This window comes from Vipera berus (assembly GCF_964194415.1).
Source record: "Vipera berus genome assembly, chromosome: 13".
Classification (NCBI taxonomy): Eukaryota; Metazoa; Chordata; class Lepidosauria; order Squamata; family Viperidae; genus Vipera; species Vipera berus.
This window is the reverse complement of record NC_138216.1, coordinates 3,037,924-3,061,079: the sequence shown is the minus strand read 5'-3', so window position 1 is coordinate 3,061,079 and position 23,156 is coordinate 3,037,924. Positions and strand designations below refer to the sequence as shown.

Here is a 23,156-nt window from a genome sequence, read left to right as displayed (position 1 = left end):
GGATCTGATTTGATCAATGGTTTTAAACAGATTTCTCTCTCTCTCTCATCATACGAAGAATGTCAGCAGCTGTATTTGTAGCTGCAGGGAAAACTAAAATGCCAAACACTAGTTTGATCAAATGAACACATCTATCAAATTGTGGGAGAGTTTGAATATTAACACAGTGTAGGAAGAGCAGATAAAGATGTAATTTTAATCAACATTAAACTTAAACAAAGTCTTTGGAATCCTCTCTTTGTCTTCTATCTTTCCTTTCAAACTCACTTCGGCTAAAGGAAACTATATTTTGCCAGAAAAAAAAAATTCAAAGTTTGAAACTGACGCTAAGGTTAATAAACCGTAGACAAGATTAGTTATAGTTTTTATTTATTTATTTATTTATTTTTATTCCATTTATATCCCGCCCTTCTCCGAAGACTCAGGGCGGCTTACAAGCTTAGCAGTAGCCTTCATTCTATGTATATGCCTGCTTATTAGGGCTTTCACACACACCCCAAGCGGCATTATTACAAAGTCAGCTTAATTGCCCCCAACAATCTGGGTCCTCATTTTACCTACCTCGGAAGGATGGAAGGCTGAGTCAACCTTGAGCCTGGTGGGATGCGAACCTGCACTAATTGCAGGCAGCTGGTGTTACTTAAGGAGGCATTAGCCCACTGCTCCACCAAGGAGCATATAACGTTATATTGGAAGGGTGACCAATTTAAAAGAGAAGCATTTTTTAATCTCCTTGGGACTCTGTTCTAGGAGGCATGTGTGAAGAGCAAGAGAACTTAAAAGAGGTTTGAATTTAAAGTTGAACTCCTTCTGCATTGTAGTGACCTAACGTAGACAGGTAAGCTGCAAATTCAAGGTGATAATCAGTCGAAGGGATGATGTAGGTGTCTCGTCCATCTATTGTCGCCTATCTCCTTATCTTTCAGGCACAGCCTTCTCTGTAATCAACATTCTCAGGGCTTTTTTTCTCATAGAACGGTCAGAATGGAGTTCCGGCACCTTTTTTGGATGGAACCTTGTAGGGTAGGCAAGGCGGGTTGACATGTGTGAGTTCCGGCACCTTTTTCTTTTACAAAAAAAGCACTGAACATTCTGATCCCATTTCAGTAAAGCTGGCCTTTGTGCATAGCATCCGACCTACAACATATTTCATTCATCCTTTCTCCCAGTGCCTTGTGGCTTCTGCATAATTTGCTAATATTTATTTTGAGTTCATCCATGCACATCAATATGCCCCAAGCAACCTTGTGTGTGTGTTGTTTTTTCCCCAAAAGCGAGATCTGTAACTTTACCTTTCTCTGAATTTGCCTCCCCGGAGGTGTTGGCTGCAGCTTGAGAGTCCACCATGAGCTGCAGAAAATCAACCCGCTTCTGAAATGGCAGGCAAAGAGATGAAAAACTGTCATTAAGGAGATACAACTAGCACTGGTGGCTCCGATGGCCCATTGTAGACTTCAAAGGTATTTGAGGTGCTTGTTTTTCTTGCAGATGTTTCCTTGCCCACCCAAACTAGGTAACATCATCAGGGCTAGACGGGAGTGAGGTTCCATCATCATAGCACTGATGATGTTACCTTGTTGGGTCATGAAAGGTCTGCAAGAAAACCGCCAAGTTCAGAGAGAACCAAGGATCCCACTTGTCCACCCTGAGCTACAAATATTCTCCGTTATTAGAAGGTGTTTGAAACTCACTGGTCAGTTCTGTAACATGCACGGACAGCCATAAAATCCAGCTCGCCAAGGCCACAGAACAAGAGCAAGAATGAGAGAAATAGTCTAGACTGACCGTGCGATTCTCCTTTTGTCGATCAGCTTTGATTTTTTTGAAGACATCAAAGAGGAAGTTTATCGAAGACTTGGGAAACATACTAAAGTTGAGCTTTTCCAGCACTGGAGTAAGAAATGGGAAAAGAACTGGGGGAAGGGTGGGGGAGGGGGAAAAAAACCAGGTCATTGGCCTGCTGCAACACAGTGAGAAAGACACAGCAGCAAGCTCCCATTAGCTTTTTTTGTTTGTTTCCTTGTTTTAGGAGAAAGACTCTAGCAAAGTTGGAGGTCTATTGTGAGAGAGTTGCAATACTGATCGAGGCAGCCTAAAATTGATTGAGTAAAACAACAACAACAACAACAACAACAACGATGATGATGATGATAGAGTTGGGAGGGACCTTGAAGGCCTTCTAATCTAGTCCAACCCCTTACTTAGGCAGGAAACCCTATACCATTCCAGACAAATGGCTGTCCAAGCCTCCAACGATGGAACACCCACATCTGGTTAATTGTTCTCCATGTCAAGAAATTTCTCCTTAGTTCTAGGTTGCTTCTCTCCATGACTAGTTTCCATCCGTTGCTTCTTGTCCTGCCTTCAGGAGCTTTGGAGAATAGCTTGACTCCCTCTTCTTTGGGGCAGCCCCTGAGATATTGGAACACTGCTGTCGTGTCACCCCTCGTCCTTCTCTTCGTTAAACTAGAAATTTAATAAAGCTAAAGCTTGAATAGCTATTGCAAAAGTTTTCTTCTACCGTACTTTTCCCATTATTTACCAACCAACACAGGTTGGGATGATAGCCAATGAAGACTTTAGGGTAATGCTAGTTTAGGGAAAGAAGGTCTAAAGTTCTAGTGAAGGATCTCAGGTGCTGAACAATTAGTGGCAAAACAATTTTTTCTCAGCCATGAAACACTCAGCCTGATTATTCTTTTCTCCTCTCAACTAATTTTTATGGAAAGATGAAAAGTGCAAGACATGCGGGAAACACAGGAATTTTACTCAGATATCATTGGAATCAAGCATGAAGTGCAGCCTAGAATGAGTGCCTTTCCAGCAAGCAACCGAGATGCAGAGCAGAGATGTCCACCTCTGGGGCCTACAAAGATATCTTACCAGCTAAGATTAAAATAGGATCGAGGAATCTAAATTTGAGGAACTTCTTGACGTTCACAACAACAGGATCGTCGGGATGGTTGAGGGAGTCAACATTGACACCGAATGAAGTGCTGCTTACCACATCCAAACTGTAGGCTGAAAAGATCCTGGAGGGAAGAAGGAGAAGCATAGCGTGGAGGTTCGACCACTAGAAGCAACCTTCTGATATATTCAATTGGTCATTTCAGGAATCCTTTAATAGTTGCACGAGAGATTTCACGTATTATGGAAATTACAAACCCTCAGGTCCAACATCATTTTTATATGCTTGGGTTACGAACTCTCCTTTTGTAAATTTCTGCTAGAAAAGGGAAACTCTCCACCAAATTCTCATAGATACTACTTACAGCCTCATATCTATCACTTCATCATCCTCCACTTTCTTCTGAAGGTTCTTTACCAAGATTTCATTATAATGGTTGATGATGGGCAGCATCTGAGAGGAAGACCAAGGTATGACATGCAGTAGACACTTTGACCATTTATAGACTGAAACCAACAAGACGGTTCAGATAGCCATTGGCAAACCACTCGGTGTGAAGCAACTTCAACCTGGGTTACTTTCTTCTGTGTGAATCTTCTCATGCTTAGAAACAACCACTGATGATGTTTAATGGCGGGCACGAATCGCTGAGAAGTCTGAAAGGCATCCAACCCACATCGCTTACCTCCTTCAGCCTCCCACTGGTGAAACTGGGAGACCAGGCATTACGAATCCTCTTCCACTGTTCATTGACAACGAAGAATAAGGCTGCGTCCAGATCGCCATTCAAAGCAAAATCCTGAATCATGGGAAATATAAAGAAAATGAAAGCAGAAAAGCAGAAAAGTTTCATGCTGTTCTTCTCAGTCCTTTCAATTTGCTCTTCTATTAGCTAAGTGTGTCATCTCTCTCATGTCTCCTATCTATCTATCTATCTATCTATCTATCTATCTATCTATCTATCTATCTATCTATCTATCTATCTATCTATCTATCTATCTATCTATCTCTATCTCTATCTATCTATCTATCTATCTATCTATCTATCTATCTATCTATCATCTATCTATCTATCTCTATCTATCTATCTATCTATCTCTATCTATCATATCAGTCTATCTATCTATCTATCTATCTATCTATCTATCTATCTATCTATCCATATCTATCTATCCATATCTATCTATCTATCTATCTATCTATCTATCTATCTATCTATCTATCTATCTATCTATCTATCTATCTATCTATCTATCTATCTATCTATCTATCTATCATCTATCTATCTACTCTATCATATCAGTCTGTCTATCTATCTATCTATCTATCTATCTATCTATCTATCTATCTATCTATCTATCTATCTATCATCTATCTATCTACTCTATCATATCAGTCTGTCTATCTATCTATCTATCTATCTATCTATCTATCTATCTATCTATCTATCATCTCTATCATATCATTCTGTCTGTCTGTCTATCTATCTATCTATCTATCTATCTATCTATCTATCTATCTATCTATCTACTTACATAACTACTTAGCTATCTCTCTGAACTCAAGACGGCATATTGTTCCACCTCCAATCTCTTTCACAACTTCATGAGTTTGGGTTGAGAAAGAGTGACTGGCCCAAAGTCACTTGGGAGGCTTCCAGGATCGAGGGACCCAGGTCTCCCCATTGCCAGCCCCCCCCATAAACCACAACACTAGACTTGCTCTTCCAAGGTCCCTTATTGGGCTTCTATTTCTCAGCCCCAGTGAAGTTCTAACAGCCTCACGTTTGGATACCTACCCGGTGATTGGTGAAATAAGTATGGAATTCTTTGACCAGGACAGTTTTAATGAGGGCAGGATCCAGAATGGCCATCACAGGTTGCCGGCCTTCAAACAGTCTGATTGTCAAAAAAAGATGTTTTGAAATGTAGGGTTTATCTTTATAAAGAGACAGGATCAAGGCTTCCTATTTTCCAGCTGAGCAGACAGTCAAGTAGAGAACGTTGTCCTGAATTCTAGTTTTCAGCTCAAAAGGGATGGGGGGGGAGGTCTTTGGTACTCTCTGAGCGGGGTTGTTTTCTTGTAGTACTAGTTGAAGTTACCTAGTTTGGGTCATGAAACACCTGCAAGAAAACAAGCAAGCTCAGAGAGCACCAAGGACCCCTCATTTTACCCCTGAGCTACGGATGTTCTCCTTTATTGCTAGTGTTGTGATTCAGGGTCAGCCTGTGGGTTCGGCAGTTGGGTCGGACGACTCAGAGGAGGAGGGGGGTGTTGAAGACCTTGCTGAGGGGGTTGAAGATCTTGCTGATGAGAGCCCTCAGGCAGGCCCCTCCCACTTGGTCACCATGGAGACCCAGCTGTGTGAGCCTGACAGTGTGGATGAAGATGACCCACAGCTGGCCCTGTTCAAGGACGCCCGATGCAGGAGGCAGTCAAGTAGGAGTAAACAGAGGAAGGCTGTGGGGCTTCTCGGAAGGAGGCAGAGAGAAGCCACGCCCTGAACTCTTTATAAAGGGAATGTGTGGGGAGGGCTGGTTTGCTGAAAGCAACCGCTCAGATAGTGTTTCAAAGCTCCGGTATCTTGGTTCGTGTCTTGTTTGTTTTTTGTAGTAATAAATTTGGCAGACGTTATTCCAGCCTCTTGCCGTTTGTAAAGGGGTTGCCTTTTCTGCAGGGCCGGTAGCAGGCTGGTACAGAACAGCTATCAAAAGGGATGTGTTTGTTGCAAATGTGATTCTACACAATTGTCTACCCCTTAAGGGTTTGAGGAGGGGAGGAAATAAGGACGAGAATCTCAGTAATTACAGAGAGGCTGTCCAAGCTATAGCTCTGCTCGGACAGCAAAAGTAAATTATATCATGCAGACCGATTAAATGCACCTTCCCTTATAAAGGTGACATTCTGACAGGTGACTCACCCCCAGAGTTTGCCGTATCTCTCAAAGCATATCTGGTCAAACTGCAGAACACCCTGTCAAATTAAAGAGGGACGCGAGTGAAAACAAGGCAGTGCAATCCTTTCTTCAACAGAGAGTGGAAGAGTATAAACAGCCATTAAAAGTCCTTCAACTAGTAAGCCTTGAATCCCCATGGATGATATGGTTAGACCGACACAGGGACAATAGTTTCAGAATGAAGACCAAGAGATTCTAACAGAAGTGCAAAGAAAGTCAGATGGCTGTAGTGGTAGTCCTCAACTTACGACTGCAAAGAAGGGTCATAAGCTGAGGGCTACCTGTACTCCAGTAGCCTTTATTCTCTCGGCTCTTCTTCTGAGGAGGCCAAGAAGAAGTGACACAAGTCACAAGGTCCCCCTTGGGAGGTGGGGGGAGACCACAATCCCTTTTCACCATCGGGTTTGTCTACAGGTTACTGGGATGTGAAGCAGGACAATATACTCACGTGCCGATATTTGTGGAAACTTCCAATAAAAGGCAGCGGTCTTGGGCCAGGAATTCCCAACTTCTTGAAGAAATTATACGGCCAGATCCCATAACTGGGGGGGGGGGGGAAGAAAGAATGTCAGCAGGATAATGTCACTGGGTTCCCAAGAAAGAAGGCTTGGCAGGTGGAGAAGGTCAGAAGGTCCATCAACCCCACCTTGGGAGGACAGCAAAGATGTCCTAGATGCAGAGAATGGGGAAGATGACTTTGACCAAGGTGCGCAGAAGCGCTTTCCCAGGTAAAAGGGGCTGAAACTTTTTTTTTAAGTCCAGAAACAGGAGAAAGGAAGTTGCTCAAGCAGACACTCCCTAATTCACTGCTCAATAAGGAGGAGGAGGAGGAGGAGGAGGAGGAGGAGAGGAGGAGGAGGAGGAGGAGGCTGTGCAGCACAATAAGACAATGACCTGTTACTATAACAAACTCCGTAAAAGTAAATCTAGCCTTGATTTCCTGCTCTAGTCTTGCTACTAAGGTTGACATAGTGAGAATGGCATTGATAGCCATCGATAGGGCGGATCCGCTTGGATTGTGCCACCACCACAATTAACCGCAGTGTTAATTCCTGTGGTTTTTCACCTCCAGTTCTCTTCCACGCAGCAGCTCCAAGTCGCTTGGAGCAGAGCAACGGGACAATGCCAGGAAGACGAAGTGAGGGGAGAGAAGCGGAGCGAAGCATGGAGAAGAGAAGAGAGGAACGGAGAAGAGAGAAGAACAGAGGAGATAAAAGAAGACAAGAGGAGAAGAAAGGAAAGGGGAAGAGAGAAGAGGAGAGGAGAAGAGAAGAGAAGAGAAGAGAAGAGAAGAGGAGAGGAGAGGAGAGGAGAGGAGAGGAGAGGAGAGGAGAGGAGAGGAGAGGAGAGGAGAGGAGAAGAGAAGAGAAGAGAAGAGAAGAGAAGAGAAGAGAAGAGAAGAGAAGAGAAGAGAAGAGAAGAGAAGAGAAGAGAAGAGAAGATAAATTATCAGGGAAAGAGAAACTAAAATCAACTCAAGTCACAAGTTCACAGAACTTCGACCCAATAACCGGCTCCACCTCCCGCGTTTCCGCCACCCAAAGCCCCAATCTCACCCTGCAACTCCGGGAGGGGCTTCCCCCCCCCCGTTTCCCCCTCCAACCCCCCCCCCGGCCTCGGGCAGCCCCCACCTACAGCAGCCCCAGGGCCAGGAGCAGCAGGAGCAGCGCCCAGCTTCCCAGCGCCCAGCCCAGGACCGGCTCGCCCATGGCCAGCGCTTCTTCGGCGGACCCCCGGGGCGAGCTCGGCGGCTTCTGCAAGTTCCCGGGGTTTTTATAGCTGCAGCGACTACTAGCTCTAGTTCGGGTGTCGGAACAGGGTGGAAAGTTCGTTCTCCGGGCTTGTGGGGGTTGTTTGCCAACGTTATGTAACTGTCCTCGGGAAGGAGCCAAGTCCACCTGAGGCCGCTCCAAGTTAGGATTAGAAGCCCGGGAATGTCCGGCCAGCCCTGGGATACGTAGTCCTAAAAGATGGAGAGGGTCGCTCTTGTCCCTTCTCTTTCACCTCGTCTTCCACCTTGTCCTTCCCCTCCACCTTCTCCTTCTCCTTCCCCTCCTTCTCCTCCACCTTCTCCTCCACCATAATAATAATAATAATAATAATAAAGTTGGAAGGGACCTTGGAGGTCATCTAGTCCAACCCCCTGCTCAGGCAGGAAACCTTATACCATTTCAGGCAAATGGCTGTCCAGTCTCTTCTTAAAAACCTCCAGTGTTGGAGCATTCACCGCTTCTGGAGGCAGGTTGTTCCACTGGTTAATTGTTCTAACTGTCAGGAAGTTTCTCATTACATTCCTTTTCGTTCTCCTCCTATTTCATCTGCTGTCTTGTTTGACCACCAGCTCAGGCACGTTTGGACTCCGTTAGCCCCCAGCTTGAGGGAGGCCTCAGGTCTTTTCCCCCTTCCTGGGATCTCCTTGCACCCAAGCAGGTGCCCCCCTCCTTTGCACCCCATCTGAGCAATGCAGCCCTCGGTGCTTGTGCTTCTCTTCTCATCCCGGAAGGTCCCAGATGTTTCTCCCGACCCAGTTTCACTCTCCCAACGTGGCTGCTGGAGAGTCAGGTCTTCCATCTAGGAGCTAGATTCCGGTTGCCTGTGCTTGTAGCAGAGTTTCCCACGCTTTGCGCCTTCCCCACTGCTGGAGTTCCCAACATCTGGCTTGGTGGGAAGCAGCTTGCGAAGCAGAGGGAGGGGGATCTCCTCGGAAGGGTGGTTTGGGACAGGGGTCTGCAACCTTGGCCACTTTAAGACTTGTGGACTTCAGCTCCCAGAATTCCTCAGCCAGCTATGTCCTGGTTTAGGATGATCCCTTCCTCCACTGATTGGGGTCATTCTCCTTGGGCACTATCTGTCCACTTACATACAGCATTTCTTTTTCTTTTTTTTCCCTTTCTTTTCTTTTTGATTTTTCTTTCTATTTTTCCCCTCTTCTGCACGTTTCCTTTTTATTGTTCATTCATTTATTCACTTCAGTTTGTATTACTTTTTATCTTTTTAATTGTAAGTTCCAATGCAACGACTATTTAAAAAAGAACATGTCAGATACTTGCAAGGTATCCAAATGACGCCTGTTTTTTTTTAATCTTCGCATTTCTGTGACAGTGTAAGAAATTTTGAACAAGAGGGCCTCTTTGTTTTTACTCAACATTTCTAGGAATCTCGCGCAAGAAGAAGAAGAAGAAGAAGAAGAAGAAGAAGAAGAAGAAGAAGAAGAAGAAGAAGAAGAAGAAGAAGAAGAACGCTGCATTAGCTTATTTTTTGTTCCGTAGACACCAAAACAGCCTTCTTATCGCCATGGGTGTTCATTCCCAAGGCTCAATAGGAAAAAAATAATAATAAAAATATGTAATAATAATAATATGTAATAATAATAATAATAATAAATATGTAATAATAATAATAAGCAGGCATATACATAGAATGAAGGCTACTGCTAAGCTTGTAAGCCGCCCTGAGTCTTCGGAGAAGGGCGGGATATAAATGGAATTAAAATAAAAATAAATACATAAATAAAAATATTCTGCACCCTTTATAAATTACGCAAATTAGACAGTTGGGATGATCTATTTTGGACAATCTGTTCTGCAGTGATGGATCTTCCACACAATTTCCTACGGATTTGCTGGGGATGAGAAAGAATACTGAACAGCCATTCATAACCAAAGAATGATTGATTGATTTCTCTTCTTGCCTTTTTTCTCTGAAATTTTGATGGCCGGCAGCCAGCCTTGGCCACTCTGGATCCCCTCGTCATTAAAAACTCCTCAGTCAAAGATTCCAGACCCCTTTTACTAACTGCCAGGGCGATTCCACCAGGGAAGATGCTGTGAATTATGCACTGTCACGTTAAGAGCGCTTTCATAAACTTAGGCTCCCTTTAGACCATGGTTAGAGGTGCACTGGAAAAAAAAAACTGTATGGAAATGCCTGGATTGAGAACTACAGTTACAGAAAAGTCCCCGTTTTACCAATATTGTTATACCAAGATTATTACCAATACCAATGAGCCGTGGTGGCATAGAGGTTAGAATGCAGTATTGCAGGCTGACTCTGCCCACTGCCAGCAGTTCGATCCTGACCGGCTGAACGTTGACTTAGCCTTCCAATCCTTCCAAAGTTGGCAAAATGAGGACCCAGATTGTTGGGGACAACAGGCCGACTCTGTAAACCACTTAGAGAGGGCTGTAAAGTCTAAGGTCTGTTGCTATTACCATCGTGGGTGCCTTAGAGCTTTGGTATGAGCCGAGAGCGGGACATTTCAATAATTTGGGCCAAGGAGGCCAGAACTGAATCCAGCTAAGGCTGCATCCCAACTTCATCTTTGAAAAGCAAATGGATGACCTGATTACCTATCCAAAAGTGAGGGTCAAAGTTATATTGAGTAGGAACAGGTTCCTAGTAAGACCCAATGGTGACTTTTCAATAGGCAAATGGATTTTCCTGGTTTTTTTTTTTCTTTGAAGACGTTTCACTTACAACCATACTCTGCAGTTCGTTGACCACGGTTGCTTTGCTTTAGGACAAGCAGGCTTTTCTGAGTAGGATTCTGCTTCTTGACCGAAGCTCCTTATAGATCCTCATTGTTGGGTTTTCCTCCTGGGTCGTGGCTTTCTTCCACACTTACCAAATTTCTTTCTTTCTTTCTTTCTTTCTTTCTTTCTTTCTTTCTTTCTTTCTTTCTTTCTTTCTTTCTTTCTTTCTTTCTTTCTTTCTTTCTTTCTTTCTTTCTCTTTTCTTTCCTTCCTTCCTTCCTTATAAATTTAATAAATTCAATTCAATTCAATTCCTTCCTTCCTTCCTTCCTTCCTTCCTTCCTTCCTTCTAAATTTAATAAATTCAATTCAATTCCTTCCTTCCTTCCTTCCTTCCTTCCTTCCTTCCTTCCTTCCTTCCTTCCTTCCTTCCTTCCTTCTAAATTTAATAAATTCAATTCAATTCCTTCCTTCCTTCCTTCCTTCCTTCCTTCCTTCCTTCCTTCCTTCCTTCTAAATTTAATAAATTCAATTCAATTCCTTCCTTCCTTCCTTCCTTCCTTCCTTCCTTCCTTCCTTCCTTCCTTCCTTCCTTCCTTCCTTCCTTCTAAATTTAATAAATTCAATTCAATTCCTTCCTTCCTTCCTTCCTTCCTTCCTTCCTTCCTTCCTTCCTTCCTTCCTTCCTTCCTTCCTTTCTTTCTTTCTTTCTTTCTTTCTTTCTTTCTTTCTTTCTTTCTTTCTTTCTTTCTTTCTTTCTTTCTTTCTTTCTTTCTTTCTTTCTTCCTCTTTCACAGTCCCTTTCCCACGGCTTAGCAAAGTCCTGGGTAAGCCTTAGGCACAGGCTATTATCTTAATTGTGGACGTTAATGAGCCGGGGAAGTGTTTGGACAAGGCTGGCTCCCTTGGCTAAGAAACAGGGATAAGCCCCGCCCCCTGGAGTCAGGCACAGCTGGAGGTTGGGAAGCCTTCACCAGTTTAGTATCTTTACCGTTAACATGTGTGAGGCCTTGAGCACCACCTTCAGGCTTCTCTCTTTCTGCCTGTGTAGATTCTCAGCAGAGCCAGCTGGAAAAGAGAGACGAAGCTCCAAGGAAAAGTCTTGAACGTTGTACTTCTTCTGGAAAAACTGCAACAAAGCTTTAATGCCCAACAGATTCGTTTGATAAGAGAGCTGTGTCTGTGTGAGCATCACCAACAAAGATCAGTTTCATCTTATGCGGAGATATAAAACCTTTTAAAACGGGGATACTTTTATCTTTGTGGTTTCACGCCCCCCCACCTCCCTGTTTCTCTTTGGTCCCTCTTTTAAAAGCAATAAAAAGACTCAATTAAAAAAAAACGTTATGACCTGGCTATCATAAAGGACATCGTTTGGGATACCAGGAGTAAAAATCTGTCATCACTTTTAAGGCAGGAAACATGATATTTGATGGGACGGAAAAAATGAATGGTGAACTGTTTTGGCTTTGATGCTCAAGCTTGAAGAGATATACAAGAGGCTAAAATGGCTCCAATTAAACTTTACCAAAACATTAATTTTCACCCCAGTATGACTTCCTCATGCAAGAGATTATACCGTGCATCCGAATGAAGAGTGCCAAATGGGATAGGCTAGCCCTGATTTTAAATAATGTAGTTTTATTATGTATTTTAATTTTCTTCCTTGCTGCCCGAGGGGCCCTTTTTCCTAAAAAAAAGAAAGCACTAAATTAATATTAAAATAAGCATTAAAATTATGCCCTCTCAAATGAATATAGTCATTTAAATTAAAAAAAACACCTTCTTTTGTCTGTTGTATTCCTTTACCTCTGCTTACCATAAACTGAGTAAATTAATGTTATTGTAGAACTTTTGAGACAGAAATGTTCTGGATTTTCCTTCAAAACATTTATAATGCTGAGTTTCCATACACAGCGATTAGTTTTAAAGTCCCATGGCAAGTGCATTGGTGCAAATTTGCAAATTCGGGCGAGATGTTCCTTTGCAAGCGACATTGGATTGGACGGCTGTGACTCCCAGTTTGCTCTATGCGATCACATTCTCGAAGATCCCACTGGCTTTCCTGCTAGGATCAGGGGATCTCCCGCCAGACACGTTTAATCTCAAACTGAAGATCCCTCCCATTAGTAGCAGCAGTTTTAGGGGGTTTTGAACAAGGATGTTGGATTCTAACTGAGCACCTGTGAGATTAAATTTAATACTCTCCACTTGTTTTTTGGGTGTTTTTTTTAAATAAAATGTTTGTGTTCCATATTTGTGTGGCTTGGTGCCAGGGTCTTTTTTTTTTTAAAGAAAAAGTCTGGATGTAAAACTAGGCCAGCGCTGCAGTCAGTAAGCTATTTTAAATTGTCATTTTCCCCAGAATAGTTAATGCAGATTATGAGCGTAGATCATAAAAGGCTGAGCACAGGGCTGCAGACCCTGAATGTCAAACAATGATAAATGGGCTATTTAATCATCGGCGCGCACACTCACCTGCTTCCCAAGCCGTGATTTGCATGCAGCGGGATAGCCTCCTTGCCAAGGAAATTTTCCTGGGCCTGAACGGTTCTGCTGCCTAAAATATGGTGTCTCACGAAAGGGGTGATTGTAGGTCCAGTTCCTCTTGGATGCTAACTTCGTTGACATCCCGTTCTCTTTCTCTTTCTCCTCCTCCACCATTCTTTCTCTTTCTCCTTCTCCTTCTCTTCCTCCTCCACCACAGTTCCTTGTCCTTCTCCTCCACCATCATGCCTTCTCCTCCTCCACCATCTCCTCCTCCTCCTTCTCCACCATCGTTCCTTGTCCTTCTCTACCACCATCTCTATCTCCTCTACCATCTTCTCTTTCTCCTTCTCCTTCTCTTCCTCCTCCACCACAATTCTTTGTCCTTCTCCTCCACCATCATGCCTTCTCCTCCTCCACCATCTTTTCCTTCTCCTTCTCCACCATCGTTCCTTGTCCTTCTCTACCACCATCTCTATCTCTGACTCCTCTACCATCTTCTCTTTCTCCTTCTCCTTCTCTTCCTCCTCCACCACAATTCCTTGTCCTTCTCCTCCACCACCATGCCTTCTCCTCCTCCACCATCTTCTCCTTCTCCTTCTCCACCATCGTTCCTTGTCCTTCTCTACCACCATCTCTATCTCTGACTCCTCTACCATCTTCTCTTTCTCCTTCTCCTTCTCTTCCTCCTCCACCACAATTCCTTGTCCTTCTCCTCCACCATCATGCCTTCTCCTTCTCCACCATCTTCTCCTTCTCCTTCTCCACCATCGTTCCTTGTCCTTCTCTACCACCATCTCTATCTCCATCTCCTCTACCATCTTCTCTTTCTCCTTCCTCCTCCTCCTCCTCCTCCTCCTCCTCCTCCTCCTCCTCCTCTTTTCTTTGTTTTACTTGGTTTCCTTCGTTCTGAAGGTAAAAATCAAAATGAGAAGTCTGCTCATTTTGTCCCGTGACTCATGTCCTGTTATTTTACAGACTGGGGCTCAACCAAGCAGGATTCATACGTAGAGAGAAACTTTGGAGAACTCTTAAAAAGTTAAATGGGCCCAAAGTGACCCAGCCAACTTTCATGCCCGGACTAGAACTCACCGTCTCCTGGTTTCTAGGCCAGCACCTTCACCACTACAGCAAACTGGCTTACTACACCTGATAAGGTAATGCATGAAACTGGGCTGTCCCCTGCATTTTTGCACCTGCCTATTCTGGTTTATGTTTCATCTCTCCGGGCTGCCCTTGAGTCAAGCCTTCGAACTCGGGAGAAGCAACAATTTGCCTTGTAGAATCTGTGGTCAATCAGGGAAGGTGACCTGCCTTACCGTGAACGCAGCTTCCAATTAAGGAAGGGCCCAGGAGGCTTGCTTTAAGCAGACAGCATGATGTAACCTCACAGCAATTAAGCCCAAGTCCTTTCTTTTGATTTCGCTGAAAGGATTAGCAATTGCCACCCTGCGGGGAATTGGGTTAGGACGCTGAGCGTGTCGATCAGAAGGTCGGCAGTTTGGCGGGTCGAATCCCGAGTGCCGCGTAGCAGAGCGAGCGCCTGTTACGCGTCCCAGCTTCTGCCAACCTAGCAGTTCGAAAGCACGTAAAAATGCAAGTAGAAAAATAGGGACCACTATGGTGGGAAGGTAACAGCGTTCCGTGTGCCTTTGGCATCTAGTCATGCCGGCCACATGACCACGGAGACGTCCTCGGACAAGCGCTGGCTCTTCGGCTTTGAAACGGAGATGAGCACCGGCCCCTAGAGTCGGAAACGACTAGCACGCATGTGCGGGGGAACCTTTACCTTTACCTTACCCTGTGGGGAATTATTTCACAGTGGAGTGTATTTATTTATTTGTCGGTGTCTCGTCTTCTCCAGTTTTCAAGGAACATCCAAAACATGAGAGAAAGAGATGGCTCTACCATAGTATATGACCCAAGTCTTCCCCTTCTCTCCTATCTTCACCCAAACCTTGTGAGGTAGATGTAGGAGAAGAAGAAAAAAACTTGTTTAGAAATTTGGAGCAGCAGAGATGTTTATTGTTTATTGTATCAAGTTATTTGGGGGTTGAAAACCCCAGAAACAATTCATTTTGGGTCATTAAATGACCAGAAGAATCAGCTCGACTACGGAGAATTTGCTGATTTCTTGGTGACACTCTAAAGCTAGTTTTTCCTCAATACTATTGGCCCTGAAAGTGTAACTTTTAACTATGTTTGGTTTGTTTATCTGCCAAAGGAAGGGAAGATGATTGTGTTATGAAGGTTTATGAAGGAAATGGGGATGTCTAGTTTAATAAAAAGAAGGAAACTAGTCAAGGAGAGAAGCAACCTAGAACTAAGGAGAAACTTCCTGACAGTTAGAACAATTAACCAGTGGAACCACCTGCCTCCAGAGGTGGTGAATGCTCCAACACTGGAAGTTTTTAAGAAGAGACTGGACAGCCATTTGCCTGAAATGGTATAGGGTTTCCTGCCTGAGCAGGGGGTTGGACTAGATGACCTCCAAGGTCCCTTCCAACTTTATATTATTATTATTATTATTATTATTATTATTATTATTATTATTATTATTATTATTATTATTATTATTATTATTATTATTACATGATAGCAGTCTTCCAATATTTAAAGGGCTGCCACAAAGAAGGGGGGGGGTTGCCAAGCTCTTCTCCAAAGCGCCTGAAGGCAGGACAAGAAGCAACGGATGAAAACTCATCAAGGAGAGAAGCGACCTGGAATTAAGGAGAAATTTCCTGACAGTGAGAACAATTAAACCAGTGGAACAACCTGCCTCCAGAAGCGGTGAATGCTCCAACACTGGAAGTTTTTAAGAAGAGACTGGACAGCCATTTGTCTGAAATGGTATAGGGTTTCCTGCTTGAGCAGGGGGTTGGACTAGATGACCTCCAAGGTCCCTTCCAGCTCTGTTATTCTGTTTCTCCCATTTCTGCTCACAAAGAACATTCTGGAAGAAGGCCTGGTGCTCCTTGCTAATATCTATACAATAAGATGGATCTAGACATCTTTGATAACTCCTACTGCACCGTCTTCCTTCTGTGACTTCTCATTTTGCATTTCATAATTTTGTACTTTATGGCAATTCTTTACAGTGATACTTTAGAGCAGCTGTTAATATTTAATATCTGGTGAGCCCGGCTGGGACTTTATGGAAGAGAAGAGGCGGGTGATAAATGTTTTAAATTCAGGGATGGGAAGGGGGAAAGGAAAAGACATTGGCGAGCTCCAAAATTTGCTGAGCTACAACTCATAGCATCACTCATCCTTGGCTCCCATGGCTGGGAATGATGGAGGTGGGAGTTAAATATTTTTGACATTCTATTCTGCCTTTAAATAAATCCATAAAAATAAATAAGGCTTCTGCCTTTTGTCGAGGAAGCAATCAGGAGGCAAGAATTCCTATTGTTGTGGAACCTCTTTTTTTTAAAAAAAAAGTATTTTAAAATAATGCAGGTGGTCCTCAACTTAACAACTGTCTGTTTAGTGACTGTATGTAGTTACAACAGCACTGCAAAAAGTGAGGTATGACTGTTTTTCACTCTTATGACCCTTGCAGCATCCTCATGATCACGTGATCAAAATTTAGATGCTTGGCAACTGGCTCGTGTTTATGATGACTGCAGTGTCCTGGGATCGTGGGATCCCCCTTTTGCGGCCTTCTCTCAAGCATGGTTGGGCTGAGCGACCAACCATGATCATAATAAAGACCTTGAACCCCATCGAACTTCCACATCTGCCCATCCCAGGTCCTTGGGAAGGAAGAGGTGGACAAAAATGACAAAACCAGCCTGAACATCTGGCTGACTGAGCGACCAACCATGATCATAATAAAGACCTTGAACCCTATCGAACTTCCACATCTGCCCATCCCAGGTCCTTGGGAAGGAAGAGGTGGACAAAAATGACAAAACCAGCCTGAACATCTGGCTGACTGAGCGACCAACCATGATCATAATAAAGACCCTGAACCCCATCGAACTTCCACATCTGCCCATCCCAGGTCCTTGGGAAGGAAGAGGTGGACAAAAATGACAAAACCAGCCTGAACATCTGGCTGACTGAGCGACCAACCATGATCATAATAAAGACCTTGAACCCCATCGAACTTTCACATCTGCCCATCCCACATCTGGCCGACAGTGTGACGAACAATAACATTGATTGCAAAAAGACTTTGCATAGTCTTTGGTCCACCTCATCCTGAAGATTGGTTGTCAAGGCCTCTACCTTGCTTGTAGGTTGCCTCAGAAACAGCTGTTCCATACAAACGTGGTAACGAACGTATCCCTCAGTTTCCAGTCTACTAAATCAACCCAAACCCAACTCTACGTGAAACATTGTCTCTGGAAATGAAATAGTGAAGATCCCCTCCAGTGTCTGAAACCTATTTAAATCTCCCCCAAAAGAAATGTCATCAACTCATATCTGGCTCCTCTCTTCATTAAGAGACCCGCTTATCTGATCTGCATATCCAGCTGTGCTGGTGCTGGATTACTCAATTTATTTCCTCGGCAGAACGCGGGTAACCAGACAAGAAGAGTAGACATTAAAATAGAAATCAGCAAATGTGTTAAAGACAGCAGAGAGGGAAATATCCCGGAGACATTCAAGGCAGGAAAAAAAAGATCATGCTTAATAAATGATAAACATGCAAGAGCCACTGTTAGTGGAAATAAATCAGCTTTTCACAAGGTATGGATGGAAAAGGAGTTATTGCGTGGTCTACGAGGGGAGGCCGCTGTAATTATGGGGTGACCTACTCTGGCTAATAGCCTACCCACTTTTAGATGAGAATTAGACTACTTTTTCCTTGCTCAATGTCGACATCAAAAATTAGAGACCATCAACTGGAATCTAAAGACAATAAACCAAAGACACAAAACACGGGAGAAGCAAATGGTTAAACAACTGACAAATGGATATTTGTTCACATCTTGTCCTCCGGTGCTATCAGATCGCCCCTCGTCCTTCTCTTGGCGGCCTCATCTAACGAAGAGAAGGATTAGGGGTGACATGATAACTGTCTTCCAGGACTTGAGGAGTTGCTACAGAGAGGAGGGGGAGTCAACCCAATCTCCAAAGCCCCTGAAGGCAAGAGAAGAAGCAACGGATGGAAACTCATTATGGAGAGAAGCAACCTGGAACTAAGAGAGAAATGTCCTGACAGTGAGGACACTTAACCAGTGGAACTCCTTGCCTCCAGAAGTTGTGGGTGCTCCATCACTGGAGACTTTCAAGAAGACATTGGACAGCCATTTGTCTGACATGGTATAGGGTTTCCTGCCTGAGCAGGGGGTTGGACTAGATGACCTCCAAGGTCCTTTCCAACCCTGTCAGCCTATGTTTATATGTTCAGTCGCTTTCTCTCAGCCCAAGCCATCTCGCAGGATTGTCGTCGTGGGGAAAGCAGGAGGAAGGTGCGTTGCATCTGTCGGCTAGCTGGTGAAATAATAATAAAGGCAGGCTACAAATCAGTCAATCAAGTAAATAAACAACCAAATATAGTCATTCAGCGTGAAAGAAAAATGAGACGTATTGCATTCATTCAGTAGAGAAAGGGACGATATTTCACAGTTCCCAGAAGGGGCCTACTTCCTGGGTGGCTTCCGGTGGATCACGTGGCCTTGTTCGTGGAGTTGCAATCAGGCTGGTCACATTGCCTCATCCATCAGCTGTCTTTCAGTCACAAGAACTAATTCAGCAAGCAAGACAAAGGAAGTTATTTCACCTTGTTCTATCAGTCTGGGAAACTGTTGTGATTCAGGGTCAGCCTGTGGGTTCGGCAGTTGGGTCGGACGACTCAGAGGAGGAGGGGGGGTGTTGAAGACCTTGCTGAGGGGGTTGAAGATCTTGCTGATGAGAGCCCTCAGCCAGGCCCTTCCCACTTGGTCACCACGGAGACCCAGCTGTGTGAGCCTGACAGCGTGGATGAAGATGACCCACAGCTGGCCCTGTTCAAGGACGCCCGACGCAGGAGGCAGTCAATCAGGAGTAAACAGAGGAAGGCAATGGGGCACCTCGGAAGGAGGCAGAGAGAGGCCACGCCCTGAACTGTATTTAAGGGGAATGTGTGGGAGGGCTGGTTTGCTGAAGGCAACCGCTTGGATAGTTCCTGTTTCATAGCTCCTGTTTCATGGTTGGTGTCTTGTTTGTTTTTGTAGCTATAAATTTGGCAGGCGTAATTCCAGCCTCTTACCGTTTGTAAAGGGGTTGTCCCTGCCTTTTCTTCAGGGCCGGTAGCAGGCTGGTACAGAACAGAAACACCTTTTCGAGGACTGCCCTGTTGTTCTGCTTCTTTCGGGACCTTTGCATCACCCAGTCATAAAATTGCAAGCGGCGAAGCATGTGATGTAGTTGAGGTTGACCTGGAAATCTGCAATCTCATTGTGTCTACTTGCTACATGGCACACTGAAAGGGCTGTTGTGAGAAAAGGCATCGCCCTCCAATGGAGCAGAGATAGACCAGCAGTTAGCACATTTCTCTCCAACATTAGGGAAAGCCTCTCTCTCCAGTTTTGAAATGTGGAGGATGAGGGGGGGGGGAAAGAGACGCTTCAGGTTGTGGGTGCGAAGACATCAAAGCTAAATTTTGGGGCTCCCTGCTTGAAAGTGCTGCAAGGGACAATTCCTGAATCTGAGGGGGTCCCTGGTGCTCTCTGAGCTTGAGTGTTTTCTTGCAGACATTTCATTACCCAACTAGGTAACATCATCAGAGCGAGTGAGCGTGAGGTTTGTTCACTGTTTATATACAGTTCTCTGCCCTGCCGACATTGGTGGCATTGTCCTTAGGCTGTTGTTTACAGAGATAGCTAGATAGCTAGATGGATGGATGGATGGATGGATGGATGGATGGATGGATGGATGGATGGATGGACACAGACAGGTAGGTAGGTAGACAGGCAGATCGACAGATGTGGGGGTCTTTGTACTCTCTGGGCTTGAGTGTTTTCTTGCAGACATTTCATTACCCAACTAGGTAACATCGTCAGAGCAAGTGAGTGTGGGGTTTGTTCACTGTTTATATGCAGTTCTCTGCCCTGCCGATATTGGTGGCATTGTCCTTAGGCTGTTGTTTACAGAGATAGATAGATAGATAGGTAGATAGAGACAGACAGACAGACATGTAGGTAGACAGATCGACAGATGTGGGGGTCTTTGGTACTCTTTGAGCTTGAGTGTTTTCTTGCAGACATTTCATTACCCAACTAGTTAATATCATCAGTGATGTTTTTTTCTAGTTTGGATAATGAAACATCTGCAAGAAAACCACCAGCCTCAGAGAGAATTAAGGGTCCCTCATTTCAACCCTGAGCTACAAAGATTCTCCTTGGCTGGCAATTCCAAATTTCTCAACACCACTATAATCCACCAGGTTATAGGCAACTTAAGAACAGTCCTTGGATGAATTGGGAGGTGGGGAGCAGATTGGAGGCAAACTTACCATTGCGGGTGAGTAGCGTTGGGGTGACGTACGCGAAGCTACCTGCCTCCCTTTGCAGATCCAGCTCAGCTTTACAGGCCTTCCTAGGAATGCAAGGCACCCATCGTGGTGTGTAGGAAAAAGAAGAGCTGTCTTGTTTACGGCATCAGTGGAGATATGTAACAGTATGTGAGAAAGACCTTGGGAGATGGGAAAGCAGAAGAACCATCCAGCCTGTGTTAAATGCTGCTACGCTGTAAGATTAAAGGGATTTTGCCCCTAACTGAGATGTAACAGTTTGGCACTAGCCACGAGGGCTGGAAACATATTTTCGGATTTCAACTTGCCAATGTGGATTTTGCTTAATGCTTATAGGCAAAACCCAGAGTAGTTTTGCTGTATGGTTAGATTTGTGCGATGTTTCCCGGAATTGTTGCTTTTCATCCAAGTGGCATTTTAGGTTACAAGTTGGGGGGCTGGGGGGGCTGGGTTCATTGTGAGAAAAGGGCATACAATTAAGCGTTGCAAAACCAGGTGCAGAGACCAGCTCGTCCTAAAAAGAAGAACTTGGTGAACAATGCACACAGATTCCGAAATACAATTACGCATGTTTTTGATTTATCCCAGGTTGCTGAAATCAGCCCAAAGCAGTGCATGAATAGCCAAGGAAGGAGGAGTGGGATGCTCACTTTCTGTCTCAAAATTAGCCCAACCTGGTTCTCTGGAGCAAACAGTGATAAATGTACCAATTAACTCTTGCCAGGCAGGGCTAGAAAAGTAATCTAGTTAGCGCTCAGTGCCAGGATGGCCAGAGGTGCCTGCTCAGCCCAGGCAGAGGGATAATAGGTTTTTGCTATCTATCATCTATCTCTTAATTGCTCTAAACTATCTCATCTCTTTGATCTATCTATCTATCTATCTATCTATCTATCTATCTATCTATCTATCTATCTATCTATCTATCTATCTATCTATCTATCTATCTATCTTCTATCTATCTCTCATTTTTAAACCACCCATCTCCCTCACAAAGGGACTTTGGGCAATGAACATTAGAGTATTAAAATAAAAAACCAATACATAAAAGTTAAAAGTTCTTGTTGGTTGATGGTGTTCGAGGTACCATTCCAGGATGTCAAGCTGCCTTTTTTGCAATTGACCGATGGGGGATTATGTCAATGCCGATGGGGTTCATTCTGTTATTTATCAATGCAGCTGCAGCGTCTCTGCCCGCCTTGCTCCTTTCCTGCATCCTCCAAGAGTCTTTCCAATAGGAGGCCTCCTTCTTGATTGATTACCTTGATTGATTACCTGCAGCAAATCAGGCCGGTCAATGACTGACAGCAAAACAGCGCCCTCTGCTGGATCTTTCTCAGCAATGCACAAGCTTGCTGTACCCACTTCAAAGGATTCCAATCTCCGGTGCCAGCCAGCACTTGCCTGGAGCTGGGCGAAAACAAGTCTTGGGAAGGCAGCATTTTCACTTGCAATAGCAGAGGAAGAAGTGCTAATATTTCTTCAAGGCAGGATTGTAATTGAAGCTTGATCTGGGGGGTGGGGGGGAGGTCACTAAATAAATGTAAGTTGAGCAATATTTCTGGCGAGCAAGAGTTTAACCAACATCAGATGGCTGTCAAAAGTTTTTAGCCCCAAAGTCGACCTTTCTGGTCCACATGAGCAAATGAAACTACGTCCAGGGCAAATAATAAAAATGACCTTTACGATTAATTCTACGGTGAGGCCTTTTGCATACCAAGACCTGGTCACGTCAAGCCTCTAATGCATGACAATGAGAGTAAAGGAATAAAATTCAATTTTGGTGTCTTAAGGATATCCAATTCTGCAGCGTTTCAATCGGCCTCCCTCTTCCAGTTCGGTTGTCACCGAATAAGCACAGCCAATAAAAACAGAATTACCGAGATGGATGTGGAATGGAAGAGCAGAAATTACTTTGTTAGTGTCAACGGGCTTTAAAAGAATCACCTTTGATATCTTCCATTTGAAAGGCAAACAGAAGAAGGGAAAGCCATGCCTCTTATTTGGGGAAAACACTCTCCAAAGCAGCCATCACCTCTTTCCATTATCAATTCTCTCTTTGGGGAAATGGTGGCAGTTAAAGGTTCATTTCCTTTTTTTTAATTTATTTCAGGGTGGGGTTTTTTTTTTGCACGCCATTCTTTCCAAACTATTTGCTTAAAGGAAAGTGAGAGCTCCACTAGCTTGTAGAACTGCATGCCTGGGTCCTTAATTCAAGTTGATGGGAAAGTCTCTGCTTCTGGCGAAATATCCAGACAGCTTTCTCGGCCGCAAAAAAGAATTGGTTGGAATTGTCTTCTTCTGATACACACACACACACACACACACACACACACACACATATGTTTTCTGAGGTTTTATATATATATATATAGTAAAGGTTCCCCCGCAAATGTGTGCTAGTCGTTTCTGACTCTAGGGGCCGGTGCTCATCTCCGTTTCAAAGCCGAAGAGCCAGCACTTGTCGGAGGATGTCTCCGTGGTCATGTGGCAGGCATGACTAGACACCAAAGGCGCACGGAACGCTGTTACCTTCCCACCATAGTGGTCACTGTTTTTCTACTTGCATTTTTACGTGCTTTCCAACTGCTAGGTTGGCAGAAGCTGGGACGAGTAACAGGCGCTCACTCTGTTACGCGGTACTCGGGATCCGACCCGCCAAACTGCCGACCTTCTGATCGACAAGCTCAGCGTCCTAACCCACTGAGCCACCATGTCTCTATCTATCTATCTATCTATCTATCTATCTGTCTGTCTGTCTGTCTGTCTGTCTGTCTGTCTGTCTGTCTGTCCGTCCGTCCGTCCGTCCGTCCGTCCGTCCGTCCGTCCATCCATCCATCCATCCATCCATCTATCTATCTATCTATCTAT

The 23,156-nt window shown here is 44.3% G+C and overlaps 1 protein-coding gene across 1 annotated transcript in view; it reads right to left on the bottom strand.

The window, feature by feature from the left end:
• LOC308673902 (cytochrome P450 3A24-like) overlaps positions 1–8,435 on the bottom strand; it is a gene marked incomplete at its 5' end in the record, with an annotated part of 12,419 nt that extends 3,984 nt beyond the window's left edge. The window contains 11 exons of the mRNA XM_081337948.1: positions 1,293–1,371; positions 1,786–1,913; positions 2,884–3,032; positions 3,273–3,361; positions 3,594–3,707; positions 4,707–4,806; positions 5,829–5,881; positions 6,313–6,406; positions 6,931–7,002; positions 7,500–7,661; positions 8,155–8,435. Of these exons, the coding sequence (XP_081194074.1) occupies positions 1,293–1,371; positions 1,786–1,913; positions 2,884–3,032; positions 3,273–3,361; positions 3,594–3,707; positions 4,707–4,806; positions 5,829–5,881; positions 6,313–6,406; positions 6,931–7,002; positions 7,500–7,661; positions 8,155–8,435 (1,321 nt within the window). The remainder of the gene's footprint in view (positions 1–1,292; positions 1,372–1,785; positions 1,914–2,883; positions 3,033–3,272; positions 3,362–3,593; positions 3,708–4,706; positions 4,807–5,828; positions 5,882–6,312; positions 6,407–6,930; positions 7,003–7,499; positions 7,662–8,154) is intronic.
• Positions 8,436–23,156: the final 14,721 nt, after the last annotated feature.